The 19436-nt window shown below is 45.2% G+C and overlaps 1 protein-coding gene across 5 annotated transcripts; it reads right to left on the bottom strand.

Annotated features, from left to right (window-relative positions):
• Positions 1-370: 370 nt before the first annotated feature.
• Positions 371-4844, bottom strand: LOC116270793 (dystrobrevin beta-like). 5 transcript variants are annotated; one of them, XM_031656579.1, is made up of 3 exons: positions 3222-4844; positions 2497-2843; positions 1586-2173 (listed from the first exon to the last, which is right to left on the bottom strand). In XM_031656579.1, exons 1-3 carry the CDS (start codon positions 4298-4300, stop codon positions 2016-2018), a joined length of 1584 nt encoding a protein of 527 aa, XP_031512439.1. In that variant the 5' UTR covers positions 4301-4844; the 3' UTR covers positions 1586-2015. The 5 variants fall into 5 exon arrangements, with proteins under 5 accessions (XP_031512436.1, XP_031512439.1, XP_031512435.1 ...); XM_031656576.1 differs by lacking the exon at positions 1586-2173 and adding an exon at positions 371-1336 and having other exon boundaries at positions 2497-4842; XM_031656575.1 differs by having other exon boundaries at positions 2497-4844.
• Positions 4845-19436: the final 14592 nt, after the last annotated feature.

The following is a 19436-nucleotide window of genomic DNA, read 5'->3' as shown; positions in this document are numbered from 1 at the left end:
GAGCCCTTTACTTTGCTTCTTTTTTTTTTTTTTTTTTATTCAGAGGACTGTTTTATTGGGTGGCAAGTTAGATTAAATGACTTCTAACATCCTTTCCAATTTTTTTCTTTTTCTTTTTTTTTTGAGATGGAGTTTTGCTCTTGTTGCCCAGGCTGGAGTGCAGCAGCGCAATCTCGGCTCATGCAACCTCTGCATCCCAGGTTCAAGTGATTTTCCTGCCTCAGCCTCCCGAGTAGCTGGGATTACAGGCATGCACCACCACGTCCGGTTAATTTTGTATTTTCAGTAGAGATGGGGTTTCACCATGTTGGTCAGGCTGGTCTTGAACTCCTGACCTCAGGTGATCCACCTGCCTCAGCCTACCAAAGTGCTGAGATTTCAGGCGTGAGCCACTGTGCCTGGCCTCGATCCTTTCCAATTCTAGGATTCCATTATCTGTGAAAAAACTTTATAAAGATGAGGAGTACAAGCTATGTACATACAGTATGTATATACTGTATAGACTATATGTAAAGATAATCCAAGTATGTCCTCTCATTGGAACAAAAACCTGTCAAGTCACTGTCAAGGAGATAGTAAAAACGTGTTGGTGTTGGGCGAAGCTGTTCTATTCATTGAGAAATTGGTACCCTCACATGTAAAGGGAGTTTATGTCTGCATGTTAGAGGGATACCATGCCATGTGTGGCTTTGGTCCACATCTACCTGCAGGCTTCAGTGACTGAAAGAACATCAGGGAAAGGGGCCTCTGGGACTCTGGGTTTGATGTCTTGTCCTGGAGGGGAGTAAGATCTCTGGCTTAATGCTCTGAAGACCCAAGTTCTAGGACCAGCTTTCCCCCTTCAAGCTGCACGACCTTAGGCAGACAACTTTTCTGATAAGCATATGCAACATTTCTAAAGTAAGGGACTGGACAATGTGCTCTCTAAGGCACCTTCCAAATTACACTACATAATTTTGTTGAAACCATTCTTTCCTACTATGAGACACTGCTGAGTATTCCTATAACCTTTAAATTTTTGTGAAGCTATTTGGTCTCTATGTGCTTTATGCTTAATGGTATTTAATGACCTCTCACCCCAGCACGATGAACGCAGAAGCCACTTATTTTGCATAAACTCTAGTAAGTGGCCATGAAGTACAAGTGTAGTTAATTTCCATGGCCCGAAATTCCCTAAGAAATTTCCTCTAAAAGTGGGATTTCTCTGGCATCTGTGGGGAGCTGTATTAGGGAAAGTGCCTTCTAATCACCTGTGAGGTCATCCCAAAGGCTGTCACCTCTTCTGTTCATGGGTACAGAGGGGAGCCGTGCTTCTGACGGGGGTTGAGAAACAGTGCTAGAATGGAGAGGGTGGCGCCATCAAACCAGAGAAGCAGCGTCTGACCTTCACTGGCTGGAAAGAGTAGCCTGGGCCACACACTCACTTTGGTCTGTATGAAAATAGGCAGATTTGAGAGCAGAGCTGGGGGCTCTGTCCAGTCCCATGACAACCCGAAACATGTGAGCTTTCTCCTACGAAGGGCTGAAACATACCCAAGGCTTGCCTTCCCTAAGAGTGTTTGAATAAATCTATGTGTTTGAATGGTCCATGGAAAAACTGCTTTATCTTTTTATTTAATAGCCCTGTTAAGCTACTTCAAGGTATTTAAAAGCACTACATTAGGTGGAAAGAAACAAAAGAGAACCATCAGTGTGAGTGACCTACAGCACTTAGGAAGGGAAACCATTAGTTTAACAGAAAACACGGAAACCCCACCGCTGTGAAATCGTTAGTGACTCTCTGGCCCCTACGTAACTGGCAGAGTCATGGGGATTCCTGGAGATAGGATGATATGTGAATGGCCTTTTATTTTCTCTCTCTTTCCTAGGTTTTATGTAAGGTAAAGGTCTTTGGGAAGTCACTGATGTGGCGAGGTGATGGAGAGACTGAGAAAGAAGTCACAGATGAGCTGAGCACGAGGAGTGGAAGAGGCGACAGACTCAGGTCATGAACTTCAGGTGAAATCAGAGCCTGGTCATGGACAAAAGGAGGGAATAGGCTTCAAAACCAAATCAAACAGGAGAGAGCAGAAAGGCAGGAGGGGAAGATCCAGAGCTTTCCTGGCTGATTCGGCTCCAGACTTCCAGAGAAGCTTCAGAATGAGGCGGTCGGTCAGGCCTAGGGAGAGAGCGGCTGTGGACAAAGCACAGATAGAAGACGGGGTAAGTAGGAAGGGGGCCTGCCTGCACTGAAAGGTCTGAATTTCTCCAAATTCAGCTTGCTCCACAAGATGCACTCCTGAGATAGCCTGAATGTGAAACCGCCCCTATGCAATCCTGTGTGACAAAGGCTCTCTGGGCGGAGACATCCAATGTGTTCCTAGAAGGCAAAGTTGGGTGGTGAAATGGGGTGGTGCGAGCTGGGTGGTGAGGTTCTGCCAGAGCTGGCGAGGAAGTGAGAAGGGCGTGGGCGAGGCAGGGGAGGCCGGGAAGCCGGGTGGGAGCTCTGGGTTTCACCTGAATGGAGCTCCTTCACCAGGGATGACATGGTGTTGGTGATGGAGTCAGCTGCCACCAGCAGGTCATTGCGGAGGTTTCTCCTCGTACCTTGTGCAAAGGCCTCCTGCACGTCTCCCCCAACTCCGCTCAGTGAGTCCTGCGGACAGTGGGTGGGGGTGGAGCCGGCAGACGTGGAGCGCACTGGCATGGGCATCGGCCGGCCGCCTCCATGGGTGGGCGATGTATGTGGTGACCCTGTGGCCTGAGCCTTCAGCAACTTCATCAACTCTTCTAGCTGGACCATCAGTTCCCGCCTGCTCTCTTGCAGGGCCGACATCCTCTGCTCCAGTTCATCCTTCCTTTGCCTCAGCAGCCGCAGCTCTGCCAGCAGCGTGGGGTTCTGCTGTGCCTTCTCAGGGGTGGGCTGGGAGGCCTGCTCGTGTTCCAGGCGGAGACGCTGAATCTCCTGCAGGATCTCTCTGTTTTTGTTTTCCAGTTCTGCAATAAGCTGTCTTTGTTGTTTGTTGGCATCAAAGTTAAAGCTCAAGTCAGTGGGAGGACGAGTCACATTTCCTGCTTCTGCAGCCAGCCGGGCAGCATATCGAGCTATAAGACGGTGTTCCTCATCCAGTCGGCTAGGACTGTCCAGAACACGTGCACAGTGCTGCAGACGGGCCACATAGGAGGCTATCAGCGCATGCTCATCGGCCAAGTGACAGGGTATATCCTGGCTATACTGTAACCTCTTGGTGGGAGTGGGCACTCCAGAGGACATGTGGCTAACCACGGTGTCATTCATATTAGTCAGAGGGCGAGGAGGAACTATATGTGCAAGGTCAAGTGGTTTCTCTGGTTGCTCAGGAAAAACAGGATGCGGGGGTTCTCTCGTGGGTACACACCCCAAAGATTTACTAATTGCATGGCTCAGCTTCTTTGCAGGAGATTTCCAAGAGGAATGCTCCTTCATCTGGTGTTGATTGCTGTGAGGGCCACCGGCATGGCCACGCCAAAAGCAATTCTGGCAGAGCTGATAGTTGTGGCACTGCTGGCATCGGTACCGGAAACCCATCATACTCTCACACCGGCAGTAGGAGCACTCCACGGGATGGAAGACATTCTCAACATGGGCAAGCCTGTGCATGAGAGGTAGCCAGACAAGGCACTGGGGAGGAGGGTCAGCCATCATCATGTCTAAAAACATATTTAGCATTATCTTTCTCTGCTGTGGAAAACAGGTGCGGACTGAGTGCTCTGTGTAACCAAAAGATGGCCCTTCAAAGACAGCTGTTGGGAGCTTCAGAACTTCCTTCAGAAACTGGTCAAACTTGCTAAATATCATTAAGCCATTGGAATCTGACATCTGGGAGAAAACATATCTCAATTTGTCCAGCATTTTTCCACCACACATGGTTGCTAACATAGCTTTAACTGAAAATACCGTCAACTTGCCTCGGCCCTCACTGTCATATGCAGCAATCATAAAGTTGAGGAGGAGGCTGATAGATTGTTCCACACTAATTTGGTGAGTAGAAGGAAGGCGCTTGTTCAACTGATAGTAGATGGAGGAGATGACAGTTTCAAGGCGGGACACACTAATCTCGGTGGTATGGTCCAGTGTATTAAGGCCATTGTCTCGGAAGGCTTCAATCATGTTCCAGATATCAACAAGATGAAGGTTGCATCGTTTTTGTACAAATCGTAATTTGCAGGCTGTTCTGTAAGTTGATAGTCGTATGACATCAAAATTCTGAGCACGCATTTCTATGAACAGCTGCCTCTTCTCTGCCATGGTCTTCCGCTTGTTCCCACTTTCCTCAATCATCCTTGCTCACTTCCCTGCAGGAGCAGGGGGCGTCGGGAAGGTCTCCTGCGGCCTCACTCCTCCTCACGCTCCGGCCCGGCCCCCTCGGCTGAGGCAGCGGCGGCGCCCACTCAGGCCCCGGAGCCGCCCCCGCGGCGAACGTTCGCAGCGCCTGGCTCGCACCGCTTCCCCGCCCGGCACGCGCAGCGCCCGCTTTACTTTGCTTCTAACAGGTTCGAACTCCTCCCACGACCTCCCTGGTTAAACACAGGAACTGCCCATTCAAATGACTGGTGCCCAGGAAGCTCTGGGCATACAGGATTGAACCTGTGGCAGGACTCTGAAGGTCTGAAAAGGTGTTTCCCGTCGTTAAACCCCAGCTAGCGGATTATTGGCAAGTGGGAACATGGACTCCACTTTGTCAGAGCTTCCCATTGTTTTCAAGAGAATCTGGAATTTGAGAACTTTAAAAATACTCTTTGGGTTTGTTAAAGCAAAAATCTTGTTTTGGCCAAAGAGAACCTGTCTCAGACTGAACACAGTCCACAATGCTGCCAATTAAAAATTTGTGGGTAAATGAACTTCAAACCCTTTCTGGTGGTGACATTCTGTGATTCTGTCTTAAGTGGAACTGACCCCACTCTCCCCACCTCTTAGCATCTCTCCCGCATGATCAAAGGCAGGAGAGCCAGCTGTTCGCTTTCCCCCTGGGGAGGGGCTGCGATTGAGCAGATGTTCTACATGGTCAGGGCAACCTCCAGATATGGAGGCAAAAGAAGCTCTGTTGCTTGAGGAGGGGAGATGATGGGGTGGCCAGTCACATACCCTGGACACATTCTTTGGAATAGTGCATACTTACCAACTTCAGCTAGAGGCTTCTCCGCTTGTGGACCATGCCTGCCCTATTCAATGGAGCAAACAGACCCCTGGGACCATCTGCCCGCTGGGGCTTTCATGGAATCCTCTGAGATGAGTTAAGGCATGGTTACTTCCACACAGATTTGGCAACCCACAGATGTCGTTGTAGTAACTCCAAGTCCTGACCACCCTCAGCAGAGTAGGAGCTTTCTCTGGGGATGGACATGTGGTCCCCAGGGAGACAGTGGGTGCTTAGAAAACAGTGCAACAGAGTGCTATGGGGAGTTGTCTTAGTTTGCATTTCTCCCGAGGAGACTCCCAGACAAAGACCTGAGTGCAGGTAGTTTATTGGGAGCGGATCCCAGGAAGCACACACAGATGGAGGGGAAGTGAGACAGGGAAGGGAGAAGGGCCCATACATGGTATGCTAACAAGCAGGGTGCCACTGGGGCTCACTCCAGTTGATCTGCAGACCGTGTGGAACATGCCTCATGGTTGTTCACAGCAGCCATCAATTCCTACCCCCCACTGATGGACAGATTCCCTGAGGGCCAGAATTTCCCTCACTTTTGAGTTGTGTCCCGGTGTGCTACAGAAGGCCCAAGGCTAAAAAGAAGAGAGCTTCAGGCCTTGGGTGGGAGATGTCATGGTGCCTGGAACTGCATCTGCTAGTGAGTCCAGGTGAGCAGAGGAGATTCTGGGCAGGCCGTCACTCTCACAGCTGCTACAGGAGGGCAGCAGAGGGACATTCCCTTCAACGAGGCAGGCAGGAGCCATACTTCCGCTGGAGTTCATAGACTGAACTGGGTGTGAACCCAGAGAAACTGGGTGGGCTGAGTGGGATTTTGAGAGGAGCTGGAGACTTTGCATTATGTACTTGGAGGCAACTGACGTCCCCACTTGGGCTCACAAAGCTGGTAAGAACTGGGGAACTGGAGGTGACTTAGGTGAAAATTATTAACGGACTTCCCCTTCTAGTCAAAGAGATTTCTCTAATTGCAAGCCCAAAGTCTCTTCTCCTTGTCTCTGAAAGAGTCTTCTCTCTGAAGTCTTTCTGGGGGAGAGAGGCTTAGCTGAACTACATGATAAAATGCTGAGGGAGGGGAAGAGGCAAAGGGGAGGAAAGAAAATCTATGCAGGCTGGAGTTGCTGCAGAGCCTCAGGGGAGGCGTTATCTACAAACAACTGGACCTGAGGAAAATGGATGAGGTAAGGATACTTTGATACAGGGCCAGAAGATTATATGTTTGAATCCGCTTGGGAGACACGAATAATAAAAATTTAACAGGTATAATATTTTGACGACGTTAAATCTGAATGTTTTTTATTATTCCATGGCAGCCACTCCACTAGTATAAATCCAGGAAATTGGAGTGGGTTAACGCTGCCTCAGAATAACATCTCTCAAAGCTGTTCCCTAGGAGGGAGGGTTGAATTGGTGGGTCAGCCTGAGATCACCAGATGGAACCATGTTTAGGATCCCCCCCTCCCACTGCACTACTCAGAATATGTGTCAGTGTGTGTATAAAAGGGAGAGAGAGCTCAGGGTTTGTCAGGTAAATTTGATTTTCAGATAATTTCTTTTACATTACTTTTACTATTTATTTATTTTTTTACTTATTTATTTTTTAGAGACAGGGTCTCACTCTGTCACCCAAGCTGGAGTGCAGCCTCAAATTCTCAGGCTCAAGCGATTCTCCCACTTCAGGCTCCTGAGTAGCTGAGACTGCAGTCTCGAGCCACTGCACTTGATCCCAAATTTATTTTTATTTTTACTTTTTGGGGGCCTGGACTTTCCAGATTCAAGCAGTCTTTCAGCTTTGGCCTCCCTAGTAGTTGGAAATACAGGCGCCCACCACCACACCCAGCTAATTTTTTTAGTTTTTAGAAAACAAAACAAAAACAAGAAACTAAGTCTTGCCATGTTGCCCAGGCTGCTCTTGAACTCCTGGGCTCAAGCAATCTTCCCGCCTCGGCGTCCCAAAATGCTGAGATTACAGGCGTGAATCACAGCACCTGGCCCCTAAATTACTTGTGACATTTGAATTATGTTTCTTGAAAGTGACTCCTTTCTAAGACAAAGCCACATGGGTCTTCAGGTTTATAAAGGTTTTACATGTAAACTTTTTTAATTGTAAAGAAATGAATATAGATTCTCTGGAGCTTGATTTGCCAATACATATTAAATAAGCCTTGAGACTGGGCAGAGTGGCTCATGCCTGTAATTCCAGCACTTTATGAGGCCAAGGTGGAGGGATGGTTTAGGGTCAGGAGTTTGAGACCAGCCTGGGCAACATAGTGAGACCCTGTTTCCACAAAATTTTTTTTTTTTTAATTAGCTGGGCCTGTGGTAAATGCCTGGGGTACTGACTGCTTGGGAGGATGAGGTGGAAGGATCACTTGAGCCCAGAAGTTTGAGGCTCCAATGAGCCATGATCACATCACTGCCCTCCAGCCTGGGCAACAGAGTAAGATCCTGTCTCAAAAAAAAAAAAAAAGAAAAGAAAAAAGTCTTAAAAATGTACCTCCCTTAAACTTTAATCTAGAAATTCTGTTTTTATGACTTTATTCTATGGAGATAACGAACAAAGCAGGTAAAGATTTCTCTAGAGGGATATTGATAGTAGTATTGTTTAGGATAACAAGAAATTGAAAACAACACTATTCTCAAGAAAATGACCTCAAGTTATTTTTGTGCGTTTCTGTGTGTCTCTCTGGGGGTAATCAATCAGCAAATCAAGAATGTGCCCTTGTTTTTGACTGCAAACATATTGTTAGGTAAACTTTTTAACCTTGAAAGTAAATGTAATTAAACTTTATGACTCATAGGTGGAAAAGACAAAGCTTAATTAATGGTTCAAGGTGCGTTGACCCTGGTGCTACCTTCCTTCCATCCAGCTGGCTTCCACGGGGTTCTGCAGAGTGACTCTGTAGGATACACCTGCTGACTCACCTGGCCCAGGTATTTTTCCCTCTTTGGCTTCCATCTGCCTCTAGGGGAGGAAGGCGATAGTCAGGACTGAGACAAGATATTAAGGTCAGTGCCCGCCAGTCATGCTCCCTGTCTATGGAGAAAGACCCAAGAAAAAGGTAAGCTTAAATGAAAGCCAGAGAGCTTTTGGTCAGAAATTTGTAATTGCTGTTAAAACTGTTTCCGAAAAAGATGTTTTCTGAGCCCTCAGAGAGAAGCGGTGGTAGGAGGAAGGTGGGTTGAGACAGCACAGTTCTTGCAAGAAGCAGGTCCTCGATGCACTCAAAACTGGATTCTATGATGGATAGTTTAGTTAATGAAATCCCTTCATGGAAACGACTTTGTTCACTGGCAGGGCAGATGAAGGAGAGGATGGTGCTTTAACTAATAAGAAAGACTGAAGGCTTCCACGTTCAGATCCATGTTTGGTAGATTATAGAAAGGCTTTAGTTTTTTTGTTTTTGTTTTTGTTTGTTTGTTTTTATTTGAGACGGAGTCTCGCTCTGTCACCCAGGCTGGAGTGCAGTGGCACGATCTCAGCTCACTGCAAGCTCTGCCTCTGGGTTCACGCCATTCTCCTGCCTCAGCCTCCCTAGTAGCTGGGACTGCAGGCGCCCGCCAGCACATCCAGCTAATTTTTTTGTATTTTTAGTAGAGATGGGGTTTCACCATGTTAGCCAGGATGGTCTCCATCTCCTGACCTCATGATCTGCCTGCCTCAGCCTACCAAAGTGCTGGGATTACATGTGTGAGCCACCGCGCATGGCCAGAAAGGGTTTAGTTTTATAAGGAGGCACTTGGGTATCAATTTATGTTGAGCCTCATCTTCTCTGGCTTGTCCTCTTCCAGCTGAAGACCCTCTATCCAGGTGTTCACATGCTATCTTACCCTGAGCTCAGGAAAGGATGAAAACCCCCTCCTTTAGGTATGTCACCTGAGGTCAGAGGCAGGGGGGTTTGGGAGCACTCAGGTGGAAAAAATTCACATAGTGTAGACATTTGGAAAGTTAAAAGTCAAATTCTTTGCCCGCTTTCCACAATGCAGCCCCTGAGAGGTGACCCAGTTACCTGGACTTTGTAAGTTCAAATGCAAACAAAACGGGCTTTGGGTATGCCTGGGCTCATTATGGGAGGAGTCAGGAGAGAGAGAAAGCCATTTTCACTATGAGCAACATGGAGCTCTGAGTTAGTTAACCTGGATATTTTGAAAAATGTGACTTTGGTTTGTGCCCTGACGTGAACTAAGTTGTCTTGGGTTGGATTCCCCTAAAAGCGAATCTTGAGACAAAGATTTGAGTCATGATGTTTACTGTTGTGGGGTGGGGAGTAGGGTTAGGGTTTACATCCTGAGTGTAGAGTCATGGGTTGGGGCAATTCACCCCACCCACGATGGGTGGGTGCTGCAAAGTGACCTGCAAAGGGCACGGATGAGGGGAGAGGTGAAGAATGGTGTCAACCGATGCAATCCCCCCATTTAGCTCCCGTGTCTTGGATCCCAGAGCTGCCTGCCTTGCTCCTTCAGCATTGCTCTGATTCTGTGAGCCACCTCATTGCTTCAATAATTTCTCTTTTTAGCTTAATTTGCTCAGAGCTGAATTCTGTTGCTTACTATCAAGGAATCCTAACGGATCCAGATTCAGACAGGTTAAGTTTTAAATGTCACACAGCTGGTGGGTGGCAGAGTTGGGATTCAAACCAGATTCCAAAATCTAGGCTTCTTCCACTACACTAACTTGAGTGAAATCTTCCTGTCTTAGGAGGAGTGTGGTATTGAAGCAAGAACTGGAAAAAAATGGGGGAGGAATGAATAAGCTTCCTAAGACCCATATTTGCCCCTGGGGCCAAGGACATTCCAGCCCAGATGGCCTGGTATTGACAGACCGTAATGGTGGCTCTCAAATTTGAGTGTGTATTGAGACCTTTTTCAAAATACACATGCCTTTGCCCCATGCTGGGAGATTCTTATTCCACGTATCAATTACACTTTCTTGGCTTCTTTGAGTATTCATTCTTTGTAGGAACCAAGGTTCCTACAAAAAAAAAAAAAAAAAAAAGGAAAACTGAAAACACTCTGATGGAAATCATTGACTCGAAGAAATGGACCTTAATGAATCCTGCCTAGAAACAGCAGAACATCTTCCCAACAGAGGGGCATTTTTTTTCTCTCTTGTGATATTGTGTATCAGCCAAGATTGTGTGACTGCTTTTCTTTCTTTCATTTTAAAAACAAAACATTCAGTTTGGGGCTTTTCTCCGACATTTAATTCAGTTTGTACGTTTTTTGAACCTCTACTAGTTGAAAACGTCACCAAAAACACACAAGCTGGGAAGAGAAAGCTAAAAGCAGTGACAAGTTCATCATGCTGTTTTTGAGTACCAGCTCTGTGTAACACACGTGGCTTGCAAGGCTTTGAAAAGTGAAGTTTGGGGGTGTAGCTGAGCTGGGGCAAGGATGGGGAGATGAGAGATGCCAGGTTATCCTTGGCATAGCTTGTTCAGGGAACTGGGAGTAGATTTTGAGAAACTGCATATCCAATAAATGGCCTAAATTACACACATGCAAGTCTTTTAAATCAGAAAGTATCTAGCATTTAAGTCCAGAAATGCTTTGGTAGGGGTGAGAGCCGGGAAGTGCTGGGTTGGCTTGCAGCCTCAGGAGTTCACGTTGTGCAGCTGGTGGCACATTTTTGGCCTTTGTATCATTCGAGTTTGAACTGGGAATAAAGAAGCCTATAGCTCCAAAACCTTACTGTTCCCATCGCAGACATCCTCAGTGGAAGAGATAAAAGATATCCCTAGATAAAGGCATCCAGAGGCATGGGACATTGGTGCTGTGCTATCCTTTGAGGGCAACGGTAAATGGGAGTTGGGGAGAGGGTGTGTGAACCGGAATTGCACACTTGCTTCTAGCCCCATCTTATGATACATGCACCCCCTTCACCACACACCACCATCCCTGACCCCAGGGGACCTTTTAGGAGGGAGGATGAGGATATGGTGTGGGTAGGACCAGCAGGGGCCACTGGGTTTTTGTACAGCAAAAGCAGGACTGGGGAAAGAAGGAGGCCCCACGCAGACATACATCTTTTTTAACTCTTAGGTTCAGGGGTACATGTGCAGGTCTGTCATATAGATAAACTGCATGTCATGGGGGTTTGGTGTAAAGATAATTTTGTATTATGCATAGTATTCGATAGGTATTTTTTCTGATCCTCTCCCTCCTCCCACCTTCCATCCTCAGATAGGCCCCAGTGTCTGTTGTTTCCCTTCCTAGTATCCATGTGTTCTCATTGCTTAGCTCTCACTGATAAGTGAGAACACGTGGTATTTGGTTTTCTGTTCCTGTGTGAGTTTGCTTAGGATAGTGGCCTCTAGCTCTATCCATGTCCCTGCAAAGGGCATGATCTCATTCTTTTTTAATGGCTGCATAGTACCCCATGGTGTATATGTACCACATTTTCTTTATCCAGTCTACCACTGATGGGCATTTAGGTTGATTCCACAGACATACATCTTTATTTGCTGAGACCCAGCCTTGTAACTGAGAGACCCAGCTAGAGATGAGGGTGGAGTGAAAGAGGGAGGGGAAAATGTAGATGAGAGATGGCTGAGGTGAAACTTTATAAATAACCATGTTATAAAACCTCAAAAAGTAGGAAGTGAAGCAGTGAGCCCTCCACTGACATTGTCCATGTCAGATTGCCCCACAAGATTGCTCCTTCTTCTGGTTCTATTCCATGCCACCACCTCCTCAATGTGGTTTTGTTTTGTTTTTTTTTTTTTTTAACAGCAAAAGCCCTCCCTGATATTAGCTGTTTTCCCCATGGCATGTCATGACGTGCAAAGCTGGAGTTTAGACTGCAACTTCCTTGTTATTTAAGGCCAACTATCTCAATCTGAGTCTCTGGATATTGAATTTCAGAGAGTTTTGAAGTCAGCATCTCCCCATTTACTTCTGCGTGCCTTCCCAGGCTGGTTAATACTACAATCTTTCTGAGGCCTGTCTGGTGGGTTCAAGTTTTACAGGCTGGGGGCTGACTTCTATTTTATGTCTTGAGGTAGTGATTGTTGCTATTTTTCTTAAAGCAGACAGGAACAGCTCTTGAAAGGGACAGCTATTATTTCCACATTTTCCTTTGCAGGCAGTACTTTAACACTGTAAGGGGGATAATTTGGCAATTGGATTGGTTTAGACAAAAGTCTGGCAACTCCCAGAACTAAATGATAGAATCTGTCATCTGTGCCTGATGGTCACTCAAATAGGCTACTGTAGTTATTATTTTTCCCCCTAAGGTCTTTTAGCCTCGCCTTAAAAACTGTCATTAATGAAAATGGCACATCAAGGAAGGCAGGCTCTCCAAGAAGGCAATTCTTGTAAGAAAGGTGGTTAAAATCTAGATACTTAGACAAGTGAAAAATGCCTTGGAATGAGAAACTGCAATGTGTTAGCAGTGATTGCTTCTGGGTGGTGGAATTTTGGAGGAAGTTTTAATGTTCCTATTTTTAAACTGATGCACAGAAGTAGTGAATTACTTGTGTAACAAAGATTGCATACATATAAAACAAAAACAAAAGTTATACAGATATCTAATACCTTGTAAACAACATATTTCATTTTGACACATTCAGTGCCTTTGAAATGTTAATTGGGGAATGATCAAACCCCGGGTAGTTTTGAACAAGTATTTTCTAATAGCCAAACAACTGGTTAAGAGCCATCTTGTCAAATGGTTAACCAGTGTCAAGTCTCCTTGAGGAAACAGCTGAGTCTACTGGTGAACCCTCTGTAAGTCAGGAGGCCCCATCAGTGGGGTTATACTGACCAGGCATAGGATGCAGGCAATCCATCTCAAAGGTGCCTGGGTAGTAGCTTTTCACAAAGCCTTTGCCTCAAGGAAACATCCTTCTTTGCAACCACCAGAAATGCACTTAAGCTCAAGCTGGGGAGAGGAATCTGGGGTAGAGAGCTGTGGTGTGTGTCATGAAACCCACATCAGGACTCTTGGGGACCAGAATCACAGCTTGAGGGTCATCCTAGCTGCTTGTGTCTCCACTCTCTGGGGGCTCTGCCTGGTTCTCTACATCTTCATTTTGTGTCTGCTCCGTCCTTCTCTTTCCCTGCCCCAGACCCAATTTGGACAGACTTCCCAGTTTTAAAGCCCAGGAATCTGACATGCCTAAGAGAGAGAATTTAACTGACCCAGCTTGGGTCAAGCATATACCCAGGTAGCCGGTAGCTCACAGGGTGCATTTGTGTTACTTGAAAAGGGCACCCTTCCACCAGGCAGATGTAGCCCTGAATCACTGCTCACAATGTAGGCTTCTCTTGCACCTACCCACTCCTCTCCTTGTGCAGAACACAACCTAGGAAATAGCCCATTATAACGCTTGTCCACTGTTAATTCAATTAGTTGTGGCTGGGGTAGAGGCAGGCAGATTCATATAGTGTCTTCTAAGCAGGTGGGTGGGGAGGACAGCACTTCTCTCCTCCATTCCCGTGAACAGAAACAGCTCTAGAACTTTCCCCCCTACCCTTCTCAGGCAGATCAATGCTACTGTGGGGCTGGCGGTATTCTCTCCTGGCATATTCCATTAAGAAACTGCAACCCTTGTTTGTAAGTGTGGAGGATATGATTGAATAGAAGTTGATAAATGTGTTACTATGTATAGCTAAAGGAAAAAATAGAGCTCATATGGGCTCAATCTGTACCATCAAATAAATGAGTGAAATCAAAGGTAGTTTTTTGAGACTTACCATTGACAAACAAATGGTTTATTATGGGAAAGAACAGACATTCTTCTTTGAGAAATTTTCATTTCAGAAACTTGGAACAACTAGGAAGGCACAGGGTCCTGTCTGCCAGGAGAGGGGCAGGGGCAGGTGGAGGCATATCTAGATGGCTTCTCCAGCCCCTACTCCCTACCCTGAATGAGGGTATCCAGGTCAGAGAAAGACCATTCCTCTTCGAACTCTGTTTGAAGCCCTTCCCTGTAAAGTGGCTCATGGCTTTCTGAAATCTGTTTGTAATTTTCAGCCTTGTTCCCATATCACACATAAAAACCCATCTGCGTGTTTCCAGAAACCTGCTGGTCCCCTCTGCGTCACCCAGGCTTCACTTCCCCCTCCTGTGTTTGATGAGACTCCAGGCTGTGTCAAGGGCCCCGGATTCTCTTTTAGTCTCTCCCTGCAAGAACACGTTTGCCTGATGGGTCATTATTCGCTTTAAAACTAGGAAGACTGGCCAAGCTGGGTCTGGAGCAGCGAAAGAGAAGGATGGAGCAGAAACACAATGACCAGTGACTGGGCTTCTCTTCTCTGCTCTTCTGGTGATATGGAACTTCCATTGCCACTGACTGCCCTTCCCTCCTCTCCTCACCATTCCTTTAGACCCAATATTGCTGGGCATGTATTTCAAAATGTCATCCTGTTAGCCTTTGTGAAATGACAAGGCATTTTCTCTTCTTATAGTTGGAGGTCAATATACTTATAACTGACCTTACACTATTCTTTGAGATGTTATGGATGTTCCTAGGTTTTCTGTTTCAGATTGTATTGTGTATTTACTGCTACAAAAATAACTAACTTGATTCCGTTGAAGGCTCACCTCTGGGCTGGATAGGACACTCCTAGCAGGGAACGTCTATGGTCACACTAACAACCTGGGCGAAATTGGTTGAATCAATCTTATTTGGAGCAAGGAGTCTGCAAAGTTTCCAAATTTCTTCTAACTTCTCACCCTAGTGTGTTATTTTCTTTCTCAGAGAATATCGGGCTATACGTCATGTCTTACACTGTAGGTGTGATATGACTTAGGCATCTAACTATTCAGTGGTGCCTTGGAAGGTTGTAAAAGTCTAGAGAGAAAACTAGTTTGGCCTATTTTAGAGAGCTTTGGTTTTAAAAGCTGTGGAGGATTTGTAGGAGCCAGGTTGTAAAATGCAGACGAAATCCCTGAGCAACAAAAGACACTTATGGGAAAGTCACAATGTAGACGCAATGACTTTCATGCACACAGTTTAGGAGTTTTTTTGTTGAGCCATAACATTGTTGGGAAGCAGAGTCCAAGGAACTCAGAATAGCAAGCCAAGAATAACCTTCACGAAGAGATTTAAAAATGCTTTTTGCCAGGCAGGAAGTGATAGAATAGAGAATCCTCAGACTGGAGAGGGTTATTGAGAAAATAGTTCAGTCATTTAATCTTCTAATTACACAGTTGGAAATCTGGAGTGTTTTGGTAAGTGTCCAGAGTTTAGGAGGCAACCTGGAAGAGAAAAAAGAAATCTAATGAAGCATTATTGAACAATTGTGAAGTTTGGTCATCAGAGCACTCATTTTATGTTACCCTCACTAGGATGTGAAATTGTTATGAGTAGAAACTGGAGATGAGTGAACATGTCTTCTTATGCTTCTCTATTCTTATTTCTCCCAGTTGCTCAGGCTGCAAAATGACTTACATCTTACACCTAAAAACACGCTTACAAACAGGCACACTTGGTGGCTCTCGTTCTCTGCCTTGGATGTACATTGCAGTCACCCAGGAAGTAGTGAAACACTGATACCTGGAGCGTAATCCCAGGGATTCTGACTTAATTGGTCTGGAGTGTGGCCTGGATTTGGGGATTTTTAAAAGCTTCTCCAAATGATTCTAATATGCAGCAAAATCTGAGTTCTCCTATATGAGATTTTCTTACAACTTTTTTCAACAAATGTGTTTGAGGTTGGCTTGATTGGCCCTGGTGTTTCTTTTTTTCTTTTCTTTTCTTTTCTTTTTGGAGACAGAGTCTTGTTCTGTCTCTCAGGCTGGAGTGCAGTGATGTGATCTTGGCTCACTGCAACCTCCGTCCTTCGGGTTCAAGTGATTCTTGTGCCTCAGCCTCCTGAGTAGTAGCTGGGATGACAGGTGTGCACTACCATGCCCAGCTAATTTTTTGCATTTTTAGTGGATACGGGGTTTCACCATGTTGGCCAGGCTGGTCTCGAACTCCTGACCTCAAGTGATCCACTCACCTCTGTCTCCCAAAGTGCTGGGATTACAGGCGTGAGCGACCACGCCTGGCCGAAACCTGGTGTTTCTACTGGACAGTGTGTCTATGTTAACAACCCAACTAAAGAAGATTTAGAAGTCCCAATGTATCTTTCAGTGGCACATACGCCTCTTGTATGAAAATAAGTATATTTATAGAAATTCACAAGATGTCGATTTTGAGTTTGATATGTTAACTGAAAAATCACAAGGTCTTCTTAAATTTGGAGAGGAGACTTTATTTCTTATAAAGGATTACAGCCTGCAGGGTAGTCATTCTGACAGGCTGGGAAGCATAGCCTCCAGCAGAAAGCAAAGGTAGGCAATTCATGGAAGGGAAAGAAAGATGAGAAAGAAATTTATGCTGAATGGGCTTGCCAAGTGTACACTTTCAACAGGTTATAGGAGGCACTATGGATATACATGAAGGGGGTCGTAACTCATGCATGATAAGCAAACCTATGTGTTTGTTACATGCATCCCATGTTCACTTTGGGCTGGAGACTTAACATATAAATGCATTATAATTAGGTGCTATACATCAAAGGGTGAAACAGAGACATGAAGGGACCCACATGTGCAGCCTCTGTGAACCGGCCAGAACCAGTCCATGGTCAGTGGTCTCTTGCAGGGCGAGGTTACTGAAACCAGTCTTTTGTCTAATCAAAGCTGTAGTTATGACTTGTGGGACAGGGGGTCAGTTAGTCAGTGTCTGGTGGTGGATGAACTGCAAATTGTTTTAATATTGCTTATCTCAAGGCCAGTGATTATTTAACTGCTAGAGAAAAAGAAAAACCTGGTGGCAGTTAGAAATTGCTTATTCTTTAAGTGTGGGGAGAGGTGCATGACTTAACCTTGCCTGGCATGGCCTTAAGTCTTCTTTATAATTTGTATCTTATTGCCACAAAAAGTCTATTCTATCAGTTTCATGATACCTCTTTGAATATGAATGCTGGTCAATTGTTGTTTCTAAACCACAAAAGGGAGGCAATAGAAAGAGGAATGTCTGACTTCCCATCCCATCACAGCTGGGAACTCAGATTTTAAGGTTTCTTTGGGGTTCCCTTGGCCAAAAGGGGTCCATTCAGTTGGTTGGGGGGGCTTTAGATTTTATTTTTATTTCTTATTTCCCCCTTTTGGCTGAGATTTTTCAGAAGGAGATTGATTGCCAAACTTTTATTTTTGTTCCATATCATTGCCTGGATGGTGTGGCCACCTGCTCCAATTCCATCCGTTCTGTTGGTAGGACCCCTATGTTCAAAAGACTTAGCAGCCAAAGATGTACAGCCAATTCACATTCCAGGCCATATTTAAACCCTTAAATTTTCTAAGCAACCTAAGAGCCAAAAACCAAAAGTCAAAAAAGCAAAGTTACAAAATTAACTTATCTATAAGTTTTATGCATCGAGCCAGACTTGTAGCAATTAGCTTTATAAAACAGAAGCATTTTGTTAAAACCATTTGAGCTAAGGAATTTAGAGATTTTTTTTTGTTGTGCCACAATGCCTTCTGTGATCTTTTTAGTAATTTGTTCTAAGTGACTGAATTTTTTTTTTTTTTATCATATCTCTATTTGTGTAAACCCCATAACCAGGATAGACCCAGTAGGCTTTGTCACCAGGTATCTCAGTGTCCTCTTGGTAACTCTTCTTTAAGTCTTTAAGACTTCTTTAAGTCTATGGGAAGCAGGAAATTCTTTATGGTCAGGATGGAGGCAAAGAGGCCACAAAGTGGCCCAGGAGGCAAAGTCCTTCAATTTGTCAGCTATTTAGGCATCTGTGTGCCTATTTTTGATTTGGAGGATCTGAACTAATTTTACCCCTCAAAATTGGAGTCTCATGTGTCCATCTCTTTCATGACAGTCCCTGGGCCTAGGGGGAGGGTACTTGGTATTGTATAGCATTAATAGCAGTGTGTTGGCAATGGTGAACATATTGGGTCCGGTGTGATTGAATAGTTTTCAAATTTTGGAGATAGGTAGAGAGAGAAAGGTAAACTTTGTTACTTTATCTACTTGCTGTAAGCCAGCGGTCTCCCACCTTTTTGGTACCAGGGACTGGTTTCATGGAAGACAGTTTTTCCACAGGCAGTGGGGTGGGGAGAATGGTTTGGGGATGAAACTGTTCCACCTCAGATCATCAGGCAGGCATTAGATTCTCATAAGGAGCATGCAGCCTAGATCCCTGGCATGCACAGTTTACGACAGGGTTGGCACTCCTGTAAGAATCTAGGCTGGGCTGATCTGACGGGAGGCAAAGCTCAGGTGGTAATGCTCGCTCACTGGCTGTGCAGCCCAGTTCATAACAGACCACAGACTGGTATTGGTTGGTGGCCCAAGGCTTGGGGATCCTTACTGTAAGCTCTATTTAGCTCAAAAGAAAAATGGTGTTTTTTTTGGGAAAAAAAAAATTATTTTTTTAGAGATGGGGTCTTGCTCTGTTGCCCAGGCTCGTCTTGAACTCCTGGGCTGGGGTGATCATCCTGTTTCAGCCTCCCAGAGTACTGGGATTACAGGTGTTGGCCACCGCACCTGGCTAAAAAAGGTTTTCTTGACTCTGGAAAACAAAACATAAAGAATCAGCAACATTTCCAGCAAAAAGTTATAAGCTTTGTCTAGTTTTGACAGGGACAAGAAAAGGAAGCTCACAGCTAGCTAAGCATTCGGATTATGTCATATCAAGACATAGAACAAATTGTAATAATTTAGAAAGAGGCAGAATTATTAAATAAGTCCTAATATCTTTGAATCCAGGTCTGGCCCCGTGTCTCATGACAGCAGTTCATTTTGATGGTTGCCTTCTTCCGAGTCTGAAGATGAGGTTTTGTTTCACTTGAGTTTGGTGTCAGACACCGGTATTAATATTCAAGATTAGGTAGGAGTCAATACTCTTTCAGATGAGATACGTGTACCCAGGAGTCAACTCCCTGTAACTTAGCAGCACTAGGATTAGTTAATGGCACCTGGTGAGGGCCCTTTCGGTGGTACTGGAGGGAGTGCTTTCACTGATGTCTTTTACAGTAGATATAGTCATCGGGCTGGAGGTGGTGATACTGGAGTTCATGACCTGACTGGAAGCTGAAAAAAGGTTCTAAACATTGCAGTGACTAATTTTTCAGCTCCCAGCAATAAGTGTAAGCTAGAGACTTAATTTAGGATTTAATTTTGAGGACATTTGTCAAAGATGTTAAAAGCCTCAAAACATTTCATCAAAACAGAATCACAGGTCGTTCTAAAATAATAGTTATTCATTTAACCAAGAATGATAATCAAAAAACCTCAAAGACAATACAGAAAATGACATGGA

This window comes from Papio anubis, chromosome 16, assembly GCF_008728515.1.
Source record: "Papio anubis isolate 15944 chromosome 16, Panubis1.0, whole genome shotgun sequence".
Taxonomy (NCBI): Eukaryota; Metazoa; Chordata; class Mammalia; order Primates; family Cercopithecidae; genus Papio; species Papio anubis.
Note: the sequence above shows the minus strand (reverse complement) of the source record. Positions and strands in the feature narration are given on the sequence as shown.